The 16424-nt window shown below is 38.7% G+C and overlaps 1 protein-coding gene across 4 annotated transcripts in view; it reads right to left on the bottom strand.

The window, feature by feature from the left end:
- Positions 1-16424, bottom strand: part of SMARCC1 (SWI/SNF related, matrix associated, actin dependent regulator of chromatin subfamily c member 1) — a 178836-nt gene that overhangs the window by 33858 nt on the left and 128554 nt on the right. For 3 of the 4 annotated variants that reach the window (XM_004283880.3, XM_033413118.2, XM_049716278.1), the window contains 3 exons: positions 10294-10349; positions 9466-9580; positions 8633-8787 (listed from right to left, as the gene is read on the bottom strand). In XM_004283880.3, coding sequence (XP_004283928.1) covers positions 8633-8787; positions 9466-9580; positions 10294-10349 — 326 coding nt within the window. The remainder of the gene's footprint in view (positions 1-8632; positions 8788-9465; positions 9581-10293; positions 10350-16424) is intronic. The other variant, XM_033413117.2, reaches the window with a different exon arrangement.

Here is a 16424-nt window from a genome sequence, read left to right as displayed (position 1 = left end):
GTGGCTGGGCCCGTGAGCCATGGCCGCGGAGCCTGCGCGTCCAGAGCCTGTGCTCCGCAACGGGAGAGGCCACAACAGTGAGAGGCCCGCGTACCGCAAAAAATAAATAAATAAATAAAATTTTTTAATATGTATCAAAATTAACCCACCTCAAATTTAAGAACTATTCATCGGCGTGGTTAATCACATCTGGGTTTTGAGTGAAAACAGAAGAACTAATGTTGCACACTAAATTTGGCGTTTTCATATTTCAAGCCTTAATAACATTTATTTAAATATTAATATAGGGCTTCCCTGGTGGCACAGTGGATAAGAATCTGCCTGCCAATGCAGAGGACATGGGTTCGATCCCTGGTCTGGGAAGATCCCACATGCCACAGAGCAACTAAGCCCACGTGCCACAACTACTTGAGCCTGTGCTCTAGAGCCCGTAAGCCACAACTACTTAAGTCCACGCGCCTAGAGCCCATGCTCCACAACAAGTGAAGCCACTGCAATGAGAAGCTCACTGGCCGCAACTAGAGAAAGCCCGTGTGCAGCAACAAAGACCCAATGCAGCCAAAAAATAAAAATTAATATAAACCCTGATTTTCTGTATAGAATTATTTAAAACAAATCACTGCATCTTCTCAACTTCTTCCATCTTGCAACCCCTATTTATAAGAGGAGAGATACAACAGATTTCTCTGAAAGAACTGGCCTGTTCCTATGTAATCTCACTATCTGAATTTTACTGACTGAACCCTAATGAACTTACTAACGTGCCATTTCTCTATCTCCTACATTTCTAGATCGCCTACATTACTAGATTCTTTTTGTTGATTTAACCTCCATGACTACTCATATTTTTACTGGTAAGAGATTCTGATCTGGAAGAAGACAAGAAATTTCCTTCATGAAACAGCATGCTTCCTGCTATTAAAGATTCTAAGAAATTCTGCTAATTTATGGATTTGGTGATATATATGTACCATCCAAGAAGTCAGCAGAAGTCAGAAAGGCTTAAGAAGTAGATTCTGAAGGGAATTAAAAAGACTTCACAGGGGCTTGAAGTGATTAGACAAATGTTACTAAGCACTGGACCAAAGCTGCTAACGGATCGGATCCAAATACCACTTCTGTCTGCTTTAAGAAGAAAAAAAGATGGTAAAAGTGAGAGTTAACTGTTGGAATGCATTATAGGAATAGGGTGAAATATGTCATACTACACACCCTGGTAGGTATTTTCACACTACTTCTAATAATAACCTACCAAGAAACATGTTATCTCCATTTTATATAGAATGAAACTGAAGCTTAGAGAAGTTAAATATCTTGCCAAAGGTTGCAGTTAAATCCACTGGGAATTGAATTCAGTTCTGATGAGAGCCTAGAAGCAAAGCGGGGCAGTAAGAAAGGTGACATAGAGAGACAGGGAGGAACTAACAGTACTGTATAAATGTTTCCATCTTTCCCTGTTTTTTTTGGGGTGGAGTCCCTAAAAATTCGAACTCAAATCATAATTAGTATAGCAGAGGTGCTAAACAAAGAAAAAAAAGATGGACACTTTTTTAAGCTAGCTGTTGGGTTTTTAATTGTAAAATGTTTGAAAACATTTTCCTTGGAATGAAGAATTTTTATCAGATTACGTTTCTGGGTTGGTTGGGATCACAAGACTCTAAGTCTGGAGATCTGGGTTTTGGTACTAGTTCGGTCCATAACTAGTTACACTAGTTACATAATTTTAGGCCCATCATTCACTTAAAAAAAATTATTTATTTTATTTATTTATTTTTGGCTGCATTGGGTCTTCGTTGCTGCACGCAGGCTTTCTCTAGCTGTGGCAAGCAGGGGCTACTCTTCATTGCGGTGCGCAGGCTTCTCATTGCGGTGGCTTGTCTTGTTGTGGAGCACGGGCTCTATGAGCACGGGCTTCAGTAGTTGTGGTGCACAGGCTTAGCTGCTCCACGGCATGTGGGATCTTCCCGGACCAGGGCTTGAACCTGTGTCCCCAGCGTTGGCAAGCGGATTCCTAACCACTGTGCCACCAGGGAAGCCCCTATCATTCATTTCTATGGATCTGTTTCTACATCAATGAGATGAAAAAGTTCAATAAATTCTAAAATCATTGTGTGATAACACACATGAAACATTCGTTGTTAGGGCTTATAAGTATCTATCAGACAGTAATCCATTTATAAACAAAACCTGTGTGAAAATCACTGTGCAAAAGTAGAATAAATTTATGTGTTGTGTCTATGTGTGAGAGAGGAAAAGAGTTTCATTCCAAGAAATTTTGAATAGTACATAATCCCTAATTAGATTTCACCTAATAGAGTCACTCCTCAAGGTTACATTTCCAACATTTTATTCTTTAGTTTTTTTCTTATCCTTCACACTAAAATGTCTAGTCTAATGTCTCCACTCAAATGACTGTGAAGTTCAAGGTTAATGACTGATTTTAAGCTCCTAAGAGGCAGGGACTATTCGTATCTATTTTAGGCATCAAAATAAACCTAGTATTGTAGTACAGTGTTTGGCACATAATGGGCACTCAAATACTGAATAATCAAAGTATGGCACTTTCCATCTTACAGAATGCTTTTTTTGGGGAGCCACACCAGTGCCATATGGCTTGTAGCAGGATCTTAGTTCCCTGAACAGGGATCGAACCCGGGCCCCCTGCAGTGGAAGTGCAGAGTCCTAACCATTGGACCGCCAGGGAATTCCCCAGAATGCTTTTTTATACATAAATTTGACTGATTCTCATCGATAATCTGGTCAGAAAGGCAGATCAGAAGGGACTTCTGATTTAAAAAAAAAGATGTAGGTTCAGAAAAGTTATGTTAGCTGCCCAAGAGATTAGTAAACGGCAAAGCTCGAACTAAAATTTAAAATTCTAAATCCGAAGGATTTTAGTTATCACCCAATGTCTATTATTAACAATTAACAATTGATATTTTAGTGGCTACTTTCCTGCAGAATTCTTAGAAGGGACTTGTGGTAGGTTAAAGACGGCCATAAACTCATCGGCCTTTCTTCCACTGGAGAGAGAGGGACTACGACCCCTCCTCTCTAACTGCCTTGCCCTACAGAAAATAGTGGTGATATTTTCTGGGTCCCAGCTTGGGAACTCCCATGTCTTGTCTCTTGCAATGTTCTTTCTGGGAGTCCCAAGCTTCCATGTGAGAAGTATATGATCATTCTGTTGAAGCGACTACAGGGAGAGACCTAGAGACTACACAGAGAGGAAATTGGACCCAGCTACCCCTGCCAAGGACTAGGACTTAAGGAAGCTACCTTGGACCTTTCCAGATGAACATACCTGTAAGGTGAATACCACTAAATGACTCAACAGATAAAGCATGGAGCAGAATCACCCAGCTGTTCGGTGCTCAAATTTCACAAAATCATGAGATATAATAAAATGGCCTGCCTTTTAAACCACTAAGTTTTGCTATTGGAAAAAAAATGTGGTACCTGGAAATAGGGCGCTATTTGAACAAAAACCTAAAGTGTGACTTTGGCTGTGGGATCATGTGGTGAGTGCATTCTCAAGAAAACCACTGGTGAGAGCTTAAAAGAGAGGGAAATATTACTGTAGATTGGACAGAAGTAGATCTTTGCTATATAGAAGCACAAAGTTTGGAAACATTGTCACACTAGTGATGTGGAAAATAGGGTAATTAATAAATTTGTGGATCTGGCTGGAGTGATTTCCAGGCAAAATGTAAACATTCTTTTTGTATTTTATATAAGAAAAGAGAGGAACCAAAGAAGGAAGAATTCAGTTTTCAGGTACAATTTAGACGAAACAGAGCAGGGTTTGAAAATAAAACTGCTTCTCATCACTGGTTACTCCCAGCAAGAATTTGAAACTTAGAAATGGCTTTAGGACAAAGATCAAATCCAGAGCACTACAGTAAAATTTGAACTCAGAGTAAATACCTCCAGGTGTGCCTGGCTGTTAGACCTTTTGAAGGGAGTGCATAGCAGGGTTTCTAAGAATCCTAAGGGTATGCCTCTGCTAGAGAGGAGGGCCTCTAAGTATCTTTAACAGCAGGTCTCCTATATTTTTTCATTGAGCTTCTTGGATCTATAAGTTAATGTCTTCCATCAAATTTGACAAGTTTTCAATCAGCCACAATTTCTTTTCTTTCTTTTTTTTTAAATTTCCCTGCGTCTTTTTCATTTCCTTCTGGGACTCTCGTTACATGTATGTTGGAACACCTAACTTTTTCTGCAATTTCTGAGCTGAAGCTCTACCACTTCTCAAGAACAACTGATTCTCCTTTTGTTGTCTGCCTGGTTGATACCAGTGCCCTGAAATGTTTGTTGTAAACTTGTTTTCTATGTTGGCCTCTATATCCCCTCATCACCCTGAATGTGGACAGAATGTCTGACCGGTAGACCTAGGTAGAAGTTAGACAGTGTCAGGTATGGGCCCAAGCCACAAGACATTGGCAGGTTTCCCTTCTTATCATCTGGGACACTTTTCTCTTAAAGTTTCAAGCTGCCACATAAAAAAGTCCAACACATTGATACCACCCTAGTATGAAGAAGCCCAGGATAAGTTCTTAGAGAGGCTGTGTGTAGACAGTGATGCCAGCCAGCCTCCAGGTGGTACAGCCACCCCAGCCTAGGCATCAGGCGTGTGAGTGAAGCCATCTCAGGCTCTCCATAATAGCCCAGGCATGAGATGAATACCCAGTAAACTAGCCAACGCCACACAGAGCAGAATTTTTCTAGCTGAGTCTACCAGAATTTCTCACTCATAAAAATCATGTGAAATCATAAAATGATTATGATTTTAAGCCACTAAGCTTCATGGTAGTTACACAGCAATGGATAACTGGAGCAGGAATACTGCTAATGCTCATCCTATGGATTCTTAACAGATCTGGCAACAGTGATGACCAAGGCCTTCCAAAAACAGGGCTACAGAGAGAGCCCCAACTTTTCTCATAATGGCTTTATAGAACCTAAGAAGAATAAGATGGTCTGGGAGTGTGACACAGATGACGTATGGAATGTGGGAGAAACAACCTAAAAAACGATTAATGGTAAAAAGTAACTCGATCGGGACAGCTATGTGAACTTTACATAAAAAATCACGGCTTCTAGCCGGTAGAACAGAAGTAGTTTCTATTTAGTCATGTAAGGATGGAAGTGAACAGGGCTAACTGCAGGCAAAATGATCAAATAGGTCAATTTTTCCTTCTGTCTCCTCTCCACAGTATCATCAAATAAAGAGAGATGGCATCAATGATCAATGCGTATAATGCAAATCAATTCAATCAATGTTTATCTGGTAAACCATTGTGACTAGAATGTACAATGAAAATTTTCCTATCTCAAGAAAGAAGTTTAGGCATAAGGGAGCAAGTTATGGGGTATTTCTGAGAGTTAAGAAAAAAATCTTCCTGTTGCTCCAGAACTAACACCCAGTTACCATAAAGACAAACCTCGTTTTTAAAGTATGTGGGCATGGGGTGGTAGTAGAAAAAATCTGAAGGAGATGTCTGTGTGTTCTTAAAAAAATGTGATTTCTGCTATTTTAAAAGAATTGAATCCTACTGCTGCTGATAAAAGAGGACCTACTCTACTTTCTGGAGTTTCTAAGTTTATTCCAGCAGTAGTTCTGTATTCTTACTTCCAGCTAAACCTAGATGGAAGGGATGGAGAGCACCCAGCCAACAGTGCTCCTTTTCACACCCACATACCACTCTTCAGGTGGGTTAGTCCATAGCTTGTCAGTAGCTGGAATGAAAAAGTGGATGTGATACCCAAGAGCTCCTCATATGGCAAGGGTGGGGAAAGCCAGAAAGCATGCCCACCCTATCTGTTTTGGAGCTAGATCTAGAACCTCTAATTACTACTCCATGTCAGAGTGTGACAAACAATTAAAATGTATCAAGGAAAACTCTTAATAACAAAGCTGTTTACAGACTGAGAAGAACAAAAAGAGAATAAGAGATAACTTGGATAGGCTAGATAAGTTGTACTAATTACAGTAATTTAAGTGAATTCCTTACCCCTTAATTACCATGTAGTACAAAAATGATTATGTGTGCTGTGAAATGTATCAGATACAGCTCTAAGTGGCACTGAACAATTCATGTGTGCCAAGTCATGTAGCATGAGCATGTGAACACTTTCACAAATCAGTGGAAGACATAGGTGTTCTGAGAACAAAGACCCAAGTTCCCAGTTATTAGAAGTAAGAGTGAGTGATGATGAGGGAGTATAAATTCAGTGACCTGAAAAGAAAATGTTCTTTGGACACTCTTCTAAACCTTGTATGGACTATCCAAGGGCCAGGGCAATTGATACATAAAAGCAGTTTCTCTGCAGTGAAGGAGTCAAACAGCTGTGGCAAAGTGGTCAGTGGTACACAGTATACAAACTTTTGTGCCCAAAGCTGCACATATTAACAGCTATGAAAACATCATGAAGCATTCGTAAAACTTTTTATGGTAATCTACCATTTTAGTTCCTTCTTTGGCAACTTACAGTGAAGCACACATAGTGATATAGAGAGGAGAAATAATGGGAAGCAACAGTGAGAGAGGCGTGCTCTGTGAGAGGGGAGGGTATCCAAAAAAGCCCAGCTGGAGATGGGAGAAGGGGGCAGTTTGTCTGGTAGAACTGCAAGAAACAGTTCAGGACAGACAGGCAAGAAATGACACTTGAGAAGTGAGAAGGGTCCCGATCATGAAAAACTCCCAAATTCCCTAAGGAGTTCGAGCCTGAGAGAGACAGGGAGGTTATTTAAGAAGGTATCATGCTCATATTTGTTTGTTTAAAGATTCTTCTGCATATGATTCCTTCCATATGAAGTCATGGTGTTAGGAGACAGGCTAGCATCTACTCCTGAAGGGAATCACAGTAACTGGAAGGGACGTGAGGAAGCTTCTGGTGAGCTGGTAAGGTTATGTTGCTTGATATGGGCAGTAGCTGTTTGTGAGTCTATAGGTGGGTTCAGCCTGTGAAAACATTCACTAGTTTTAGACATATATATCTACTTATTTGTATATGTTATACTTCAATGAACAACTGAATAACAAAAAAAGATTACTCTGGCTGATGGACAGAGAATGGGATGAAGGAAACAGGCAATATATGATGGGGGGTGGAGTGGGAGGGCCTGGGCATTATCGGATGAACTAGAGCACCAGGAAGCATCTGGTAGCTGAACAGCTATGGAAAATGAAAGAATAAGAGGAGTCAAAAGTGACTTGAGTGAAGACTGGGTGGATGGCTGTGCTATGCCCTGATAAAAGGCATACAGGAAGGAGGCCCTCCTGGCTTCCAGCTCCTCATTTATAAAATGAGAAAACATACCCAAGACAATCCTTAAGGTCTCTGAGATCCTTGATGACAGTATGAACAGTAAGAACCTGGACAGCTTAGAGACAATGAGATAGCCAGGAGTCCAACCTGGCAGAAGACAGAGACTAAAAAAAATGCTTCCAACAAAGGAAGAACAAAACCAAACAAATGTGAAACAACGGTCAAACTGGTGTCTACATCAGTATTCATTTAAACAAGAGTACATCTCATAAATTCCTAGAGGTTGGGGGTGGTAGAAGATACAGAATACCTAAAATTGTACTTAAGAACCATGAAGATCAGGAGGCATCTTTGGAAAAGACTGGCTAGTATGAATATGCAGAACCTCGATCTACTGTGAAGTAACATTCAGCTGGGGTATCTGTCTGAACTGACTCAGCAAGACTGTGACCTGTAAACATCCTCCCCCACACCGTCTGCACCTACGTCAGACGGGTAGGCTCTCAAAACAGTAGTCTTATGGTTTGAACTGGGTCATCTATGGATCTGTTATAAATCATGCTACACAGATTAAACTCCTGGAGAAGTAGTTCACAGCGGCTAAACAGTCTAGGGGAATTAAAGACCATGAGAAACATCTTTACCAATGGATCAAGAACAGCTCAAGATAAAACGATTAGCTATATTCTAGTAACCACTGCTTGAAATGTGGTGACCTATAATGACAGGAAACTACTTTTGAGGGTAAAATAGAAAAGGGGTAAATAGATTTTTTAAAACTTGACATATTCATGCCTGGAATGGTTTGAAGTGCTAAATTAAAACAAAGCAGGGAAAATGACATTCTCTTTTCTTCTTAAATATGTTGGGAAGCCAATACTATGTTATAAATAGAGAAAACCACCCCCAGGAAAGCTGGCAAATTCAAGAAGAAAAAGAGCTATTTAGGTTCCCTCTCTTTCTGTCTGTAAGAGGAGGGTAAAGTATTTATACAGGGAAACAGATTTTTGTCTTAAAAATTACAAATACTTCAATCTGGTAGAAATTATTGGAACTATAGTCCAAGACACGTTCTGCAGGCACATTGGAGGGGCTTTAAATTCTGCCTTCAATCACTGCGGTCTTCACAAGACTGAAGGACACAATGAATAAATTGAAGGCAGCCACCTTTTAGGATCAAGTCTGCTATTTCCATCATTCTCCTGCCTGTGGAATTCCTAACCGAGAAATGTCACTCAAGCAAATAGTCATCTCCTATGGGGTGCAAGGCTCTTTATACTAAATGTTCCCAAGAACCTCAAAACAATACAGCCATTCACGGCTTAAGAGAGCACTAGGAAAAGAGCTGTCAGGGGCAAACCTTGGCTTTGGTTGCAGCTGAGGCAAGAGCAGCTGCTGCGGCTGTGGCTACATTTCCTTCAGAAATTTCATGTTCTACTTTCTTCTTCCCAATATCACTTTCTCTTTCTTTACAAGTATCAGTGAGTTCCTTGTTCTCTTCAGTCTCCTTTTCTTCTGGGGGAAAAAAAAACAAACCAGAAAGCTTTATTACCAGTGTGCCCAGTCTCAATAGGCCATCTTACTTCTCACCTCTGCCACATGATGAACTAAGACTGATGCTACAAAGAGATCTCAGTGCCTTTTGCTTCTTAAGATTTCTACTAAACCATTCCATGCATGTAAGTCTGCTTCTATTTGAGATGGATGTTCTAAATAGTATACTTTGTCTTCTCTTTATTTCTCTAAGCTCTCTGTGTAGTTCCCTTGAATATAAAGGAAAATTCAGGGGAACTAAGTCCTAAGACCATATGTTTGCTCATCAGTCAATGAAATGCTCTGGGAAACCCGAGGGTCTGGAGAAAATCAGAAGCTGAGACCAGAGTACTTCTGCAAGTCTTTCAAGTCAGGCAGGATGGGACACACCAGCAATGGACTGGAAATAAAATGGCAGGTGTGTGTGGTGATTTCATTCACAGCTGAACAACTTGTTTGTCTATATATCACTGAAAACAATGTAGCCACTAGCATCAGCACTGGTACCTAAGTGCAAAATAAAACTCAAATGCATATTTACTGTTATGTTAAGAAACACATAATAAATGAGGGAATATTTCTACACAATTTAACTGCCTACATTTCTCCAGTGCTTCTACTGGTTTACATAATAAAGTCCAAAGAGTTTCCTCAAATTACCTGATTTGGTATCTTCACTAACTTCACTATCCTGTTCTTTCTCACTATTTTTTTCATTTTCTCCATCTTGAGCTTTATCACCTTCATCCATTTCATTCTCCCCTTTGTTTTCTGCCTGAAAGGGTTACAAAAGAAGAGGACAGAGAATGAGAAAAAAAATTATCCTTTTACAAGTGATATTATCTTAGAATAACAAAAGGTTCCACTATTTTTGGTAAGAAATGGACTAGGTTCAGAAAGGTCTTGGAGAGAAAAACTGGAAAGAAATAAATAAATTCAGAGAAATACCTTTCACTACTCTCAACTCCTGAGTGCTCACGAGACTTTAAGTCTCCAAAGCACAAATTCCCCACCCTCTCTGCTATAAGGCTAGGGATACAGTGTCCAAAGGAATGTCAGTGGGACTCATTTTCATTATTTACTGGTTAAATACTAGATAACTAAACAAACAAATAAATAAATGGTTAGCTGGCTAGAAGGACTAAGAGCATTTAAAATGCACAGTACTGTTTAAACAAGGTCCTACTGTATAGCACAGAGAACTATATTCAGCAAAGAACTATAGAAACTATAGAAAACTATATAGAACTATACAAAACTATATAGAAACTATAGAACTATAGAAACTATAGAACTATATTCAGCAAAGAACAAAGAACTATATTCAGCAAAAACTTAAACCAGCAAAGCCCAAATGGCTGATAGAATCACTTACAGTCCTCTGAGAGGGACCCAAAAGATCAAAATAAACCCAAACTGTTATGCTGAGAAAGGTAGTGCTCTCTGGCTTGCCTGTTGTGAGAGAATTCAGACAGACTGATTTTTTACCTTTTCAGGCTGCTGACCATCAGTATCTGTTTCCATTTTTTCCTCTTCAGCTCCTTCTACAAGCAAAGCAATAAAAACAAGTAGTAGTACAATGTGGGGGAAAAGTAAAAGCTATTATAAAGCTGTGAAAGTGTCTGAAATACCACTACACACAGTAATACGGACAAATCTCACAACCATAAGGTTGACATAAAATAACACATACTTTATGATTGTACTAATTTAAAGTTCAAAAATAGATGAATGTAATCCGCGGTGTTAGAAATCAGGACAGTGGTTAACCAGGAAAGGGGTGGGTTCAAGAGTGGCTTTGGGTGCTGGTAATGATCTGTTTCTTGATCTTGGGGCTGCCTACATGACTGTGTTTAATTTGTGAAAATGCACTGAACTGCCCACTGAGGGTTTTCATTTTTCTGTATGCATAAAAATTAAAGTTCAAAAACACCTTTTAAGTAAAAAAAGGCAAAAATAAAAATAATTTATTTTTAAAGATACTTAACAAGTTATATATTTTGAGTCAGTCAGATACTAGAGAAACAGTGCAGAGCTAGAGATTCACTGAACCTCAAGAGCATCACACTCTGGCTGGGGAGGACATAAGCCAACAAGCCCACTGTGTTTGCGTACAGATCAGACGCTGTGGGAAGCACAGAGGGTATGGCTATCTCAGTCAGGGAAGGATAATTGCGTGAGAATTTTTGAGGCAGACATGGCTGGGGGGTGGGGGGCGGGGGCAGTGGTAGTACTTGTATAGAGAAGGACATTTCAAGGAAAGGAGGCAAAAAACTCAAGGGAGTAGGGGAAATTTAAGTTGTGGTGAGACTAGAAAAGAGACAGAGATAAAAAAGAGGGAGATAATGCCGACAGGGGCTGTATAATGAAGAGAACTGAATGTTGTGCTAAGGAGGCCTTAAATACATCCTGTAGATAAAAAGTTAACAAAGACTTAAAAACAAAAACATGATACAATCAGATAAATACTTCTGGTTTTAGAACTTTATACATAAACAAATGTTTCAAACATAATGAGGGTTTGCTGTGGTTTTAAATAAAAACATTCAAATATCCTATAGCTTAAATTTTTATATTGTCCTCATAAATTATAAGGCTAATAGCATTTATACTCAATGAGAATATTTAAACATATTAAACAATGATGTCTAAAACTAACAGTGTTAAAGTTACTAAACAGAAAAATCTCTATTTTTCCAATTCTTAAGAATATAATAGGATCTTCTTGCTTCCAGAATTACGGCTGAATAGGAGCTCCAAAGGACATGATATTTTAAGACATCATGAATCTCATATCAGGTAGAAGAGCTTTTAAAGATCACCACCTTCCCCAAAATGCCCAAGGCCTACAGAACCAGAAGTGGGACCAGAGTGTGGAAGTAGTGGGACCAGGTTCTGATTATTTGGGAATTTGAAAGGGAATGGTTGCCTAGACATATTTGCTTCTAATACCTCACCATCAGGAAGTTGAGCCCATGGACTAGCCAGCTGCAGGGCAGGAAAGGAAGACTAGGATTCCTGCACAGAGAGCCAGCCACAAGGATGGCCAATGTGATCTCAAGCCAGTGGCAACCCCTGGCTACCTGAAAAAGCAGCAGAAGCATCCTCTGCAGACAGTTTTTCCAATTCCAATTTTAGCCAAAAAGACATCAGAGTAATAATCTCAACAAAGAGCAAACATCAAGAAAGAAAGCCACTAAGACTGAACAGAAACATTAATCAACAGATTCAGAACCTGAGGACCGCCAATATGAGATCTGTCAGACCCTCAATCTAGTGTAGCCATGGATGTAATATGTAGAGAATCATAAAGATCTCCCATCAACATGAGAGTATTACAGATGATCAGAAATTTAAAAAAACAAAACGCCAAAAGATAAAAATATTTCCTAGAAATGAAGTCAGGGCAAACAGATTAAACCAGGTGAAGAGAGAATTACAAAACTGTAAAACATATCTAAAGAAATGATCCATATATAGAACGGGACAATGGGGAATATGGAAACATGGAAAAAGATATGCCAGGCAAAACCGCATCCAAGGAATGGCGGTAGCCTTTTTGTGGTACTGTAAGTCAATAAAGGCATTAAGAATAGAGTATTATTAGAAGTAGACGGTAAAACATAATGATGAAAAAGGTTTAATTCACCAAAAAATTGTTAATTTTTTATACTTTTAGGAACCTAATAAGAGTGTCAAACTATATAAAGCAAAAACTGACCGAATGGCAAAAAGAAAATGAAAATGTACATCATAGTAGGGAATGTGAACAGACTTGTCTCAATTTAAGACATACAGTGGATGGTTCTAACATATACATGTAGAATTCTACACCTAACAATTAGAGAATATATACACATTAATTTCAAGCTTACATGGAACATTAAAAAATACTGATCACATCTTCCAGCGCGCACACACACACACACACACAAATCAATAAAAAGTTTAATCCATTCTAAAACAAAGAAAACTGATCACATATTAAGCCATAAAGCTAGTTTTCACAAATTTCAAAAAGTCAATGGTATACAAACTAAGTTCTCTCACCACAATGCAATGAAATTAGAAGTTTAAAATATAAATTTCTCGAGCTTCCCTGGTGGCGCAGTGGTTGAGAGTCCGCCTGCCGATGCAGGGGACGCGGGTTCGCGCCCCGGTCTGGGAAGATCCCACATGCCGCGGAGCGGCTGGGCCCATGAGCCACGGCCGCTGGGCCTGCGCGTCCGGAGCCTGTGCTCCGCAACGGGAGAGGCCACAGCAGTGAGAGGCCCGCGTACCGGAAAAAAAAAAAAAAAAAAAAAAAATTTCTCTGTGCTTGGAAATATAATTTTGAGAATCAGTAAAAATAGCACTTAGGAGGAAATGTAAATGTGAAATAAGCCTTCTTATTTTTACAATAGAAAAGAAATAAAGGTTCAAAGTCTACAAGCTGTACATCTTTTTTAAGAAAATAGAAAAGAAAAACAGAATATAGGAGGTAGGGAGAAAAAAATTACAAGAGTAAAAAGAAAAATTAAAGAAATTTTAAAAATAGAGTTTAAATATATAACAATCCTATATCTCTTCCGTGACAGATCAAGAAAAGAGATGAAAGGCACAAATTAATAATATTAGGAATGGAAGAAAGGCCATAACTATTGATAAAAAAGCAAAGGTCTGGGCTTCCCTGGTGGCACAGTGGTTGAGAGTCCGCCTGCTGATGTAGGGGACACGGGTTCGTGCCCCGGTCCGGGAGGATCCCGCGTGCCGCGGAGCGGCTGGGCCCGTGAGCCATGGTCGCTGAGCCTGCGCGTCCGGAGCGAGAGGCCGCAGCGGTGAGAGGCCCGCGTACCGCAAAAAAAAAAAAAAAAAAAAGCAAAGGTCAAAAAGTAAGTTGACAACAACCTACTGAAGAGGCAAAAATATTTGCAAATAATATGACTGATAAAGGGTTAATATCCAAAATATATAAACAGCTCATACTACTCAATATAAAAAAAATCCAATTAGAAAATGGGCAGAAAACCTGAATAAACATTTTCCAAAGAAGACACACAGATGTCCAATAGGCACACGAAAAGATGCTCAAAGTTGCTAATCATCAGAGAAATGCAAATCAAAACCCTAATGAGGTATCACCTCACACCTTTCAAAATGGCTCTCGACAAAAAGACCACAAACAACACATGCTGGCAAGGATGTGGAGAAAAGAGAACCGTAGTACACAGTTGGCGGGAATGTAAATCAGTGCAGCCATTATGGAAAAACAGTATGGAGGTTCCTCAAAAAACTAAAAATAAAACTTCCATATGATCTAGCAATTCCACTCCTGGGTATATATTCAAAGAAATGAAGACACTAATTCAAAAAGATATAAACAACCCAATGTTTGTAGCAGCAGTTACTTAACAGTGGCCAAGATATGGACACAACCTAAGTATACACCAAAGGATGAATGGATAAAGAAGATGTGGAATACACACACACACACACACACACACACACACACACACACACACACACACACAGAGGAATATTACTCAGCCATAAAAAACAATGAAATTTTGCCACGTGCAACAACATGGATGGACTTGGAGGGTACTATGCTTAGTGTAATAAATCAGACAGAGAAAGACAACTACTCTATGTTATCACTTATATGAGGAATACAAAAAATAAAACAAACTAACATAACAAAACAGAAAGACTCACAGATATAGAGAATAAATTAGTGGTTACCAGTGAGGAGAGGGAAGGGGAGAGCGGCAAGACAAGGGTAGGGGATTAAGAGGTACAAACTATTAGGTATAAAATAAATAAGCAACAAGGACATATTTTATAGTACAGGGAATACAGCCAATATTTTATAATAAATGTAGTGTAAGCTATAAAAATATTGAATCACTATGTTGTACATCTGAAACTAATATAATATTGTAAATCAACTATATTTAATAAAAAAGTGTAAGTGACAAACTTCTGAAAAACTTTAGGCCAAATAAAATAGAAAAATTAGATTAAATGAACAAATTATTAGAAAATTTATTTACTAAACAGATTTGGGAAGAAAAAGAAGTATACTAACAGAAAAACTGAAATAGTTTTAAAAAAACAAAAACACCACAGGTTCAGATGTTTTTACTGGGGAATTCTATTTTTTTAAAAAATAAATTTAGTTATTTATTTTTGGCTGCATTGGGTCTTCGTTGCTGCGCGCAGCTTTCTCTAGTTACAGTGAGCAGGGGCTACTCTTCGTTGCTGTGCACGGGCTCTAGGCGTGCGGGCTTCAGCAGTTGTGGCTCACAGGCTCTAGAGCACAGGCTCAGTAGTTGTGGCTCACGGGCTTAGTTACTCCGCGGCATGTGGGATCTTCCTGGACCAGGGCTCAAACCCATGTTCCCTGCGTTGGCAGGCAGGTTCTTAACCACTGTGCCACCAGGGAAGCCCTCTACCAAACTTTTAGGGAAAAGATGATTATAATCTTCATAAACTTTTCCAGAGAACAGAGAAAAGGGAATACCTTCTAACTCATTCTATGAGGCCAGTATAACCTTGATTCACAAATCAGATACGGATAACAGATAAGGAATATTAGAGGACACTAGACTAAATCTCATTCATAATCACAAATGAAAAACTCCTAAACAAAATATCTAAAGACAGAAAACAGTAGTATATAAAAAAGGCAATACATTATGACAAAATAATATGACAGTAACAGAAGAGTGATATAACATTAATATGTCTATCAACTTATTTGCTCACACACATAAAAAGTAATAAAACTCAGTATCTTTCATGACAAGCTAGCTTTCATTACAAGGGCTAAAAGGAAAGTTCCTGTGCCCTCCAAAGATTGTTACTGATAATCCTACAATAAATGTCATTCTTCATGGAGAGATGCCTGTAGTATCCCCTTTAAAATCAAGAGCAAGACATGGATACCAGTATTACTACTTTCCTTTGATACTGCCACAGAAGTCTTGGTCTAGGTAGTCAATAAAGGAAAAGAAATTAAAAGAGGACTGGAAAGGAAAGAAGAAAATACTTATGATTTGCAGAGAATAAAACTATATACCTAGAAGAATCTGCAGAAAAGTTATTAGAAATAATGACAGCGTTACAAGGCAGTTACCTATAAAATTAACATGCAAAATCAACTGCGTTTCGATATGCTAACAAAAATCAATTCTAGATAAAGACACATTAAAAAAAAACTTGAATCATCTCCTAATCACAACACAAAAAGTGCCAACCATAAAACAGAAGACAAAACTCTATTAAAATCAAGGACGACTTTTCATTGAGATGACAAAAAGAACAAGTAATAAGAGAAAACACATGCAGCACAGCAACTAGAAGACTAGTACATCAGATTTATAAAGAAAAACATAAATACTATAGAAAAGTAAGTAAAAGACAAGAACAGTTATTTTACAGAATGACATATGACCAGTAAATTTAAGATACTCAAATTAGTTGTAAGAGAAATGTAATTTAAAACTATAAAAGAACATCATTTTACACCTGCTACATCAGCAGAGTCTAACACTAGGAAGGTGTTGGATCAAGTGTTACTGGTCAACTTTGGGAAAAAACTTGGAGTTTCCTAAAACAGTGCTGCTCATGTTCAAGGT

Source organism: Orcinus orca, chromosome 10 (genome assembly GCF_937001465.1).
Source record: "Orcinus orca chromosome 10, mOrcOrc1.1, whole genome shotgun sequence".
NCBI lineage: Eukaryota > Metazoa > Chordata > Mammalia > Artiodactyla > Delphinidae > Orcinus > Orcinus orca.
The sequence above is the reverse complement of the archived record's forward strand: the minus strand, read 5'-3'. Positions and strand labels throughout refer to the sequence as shown.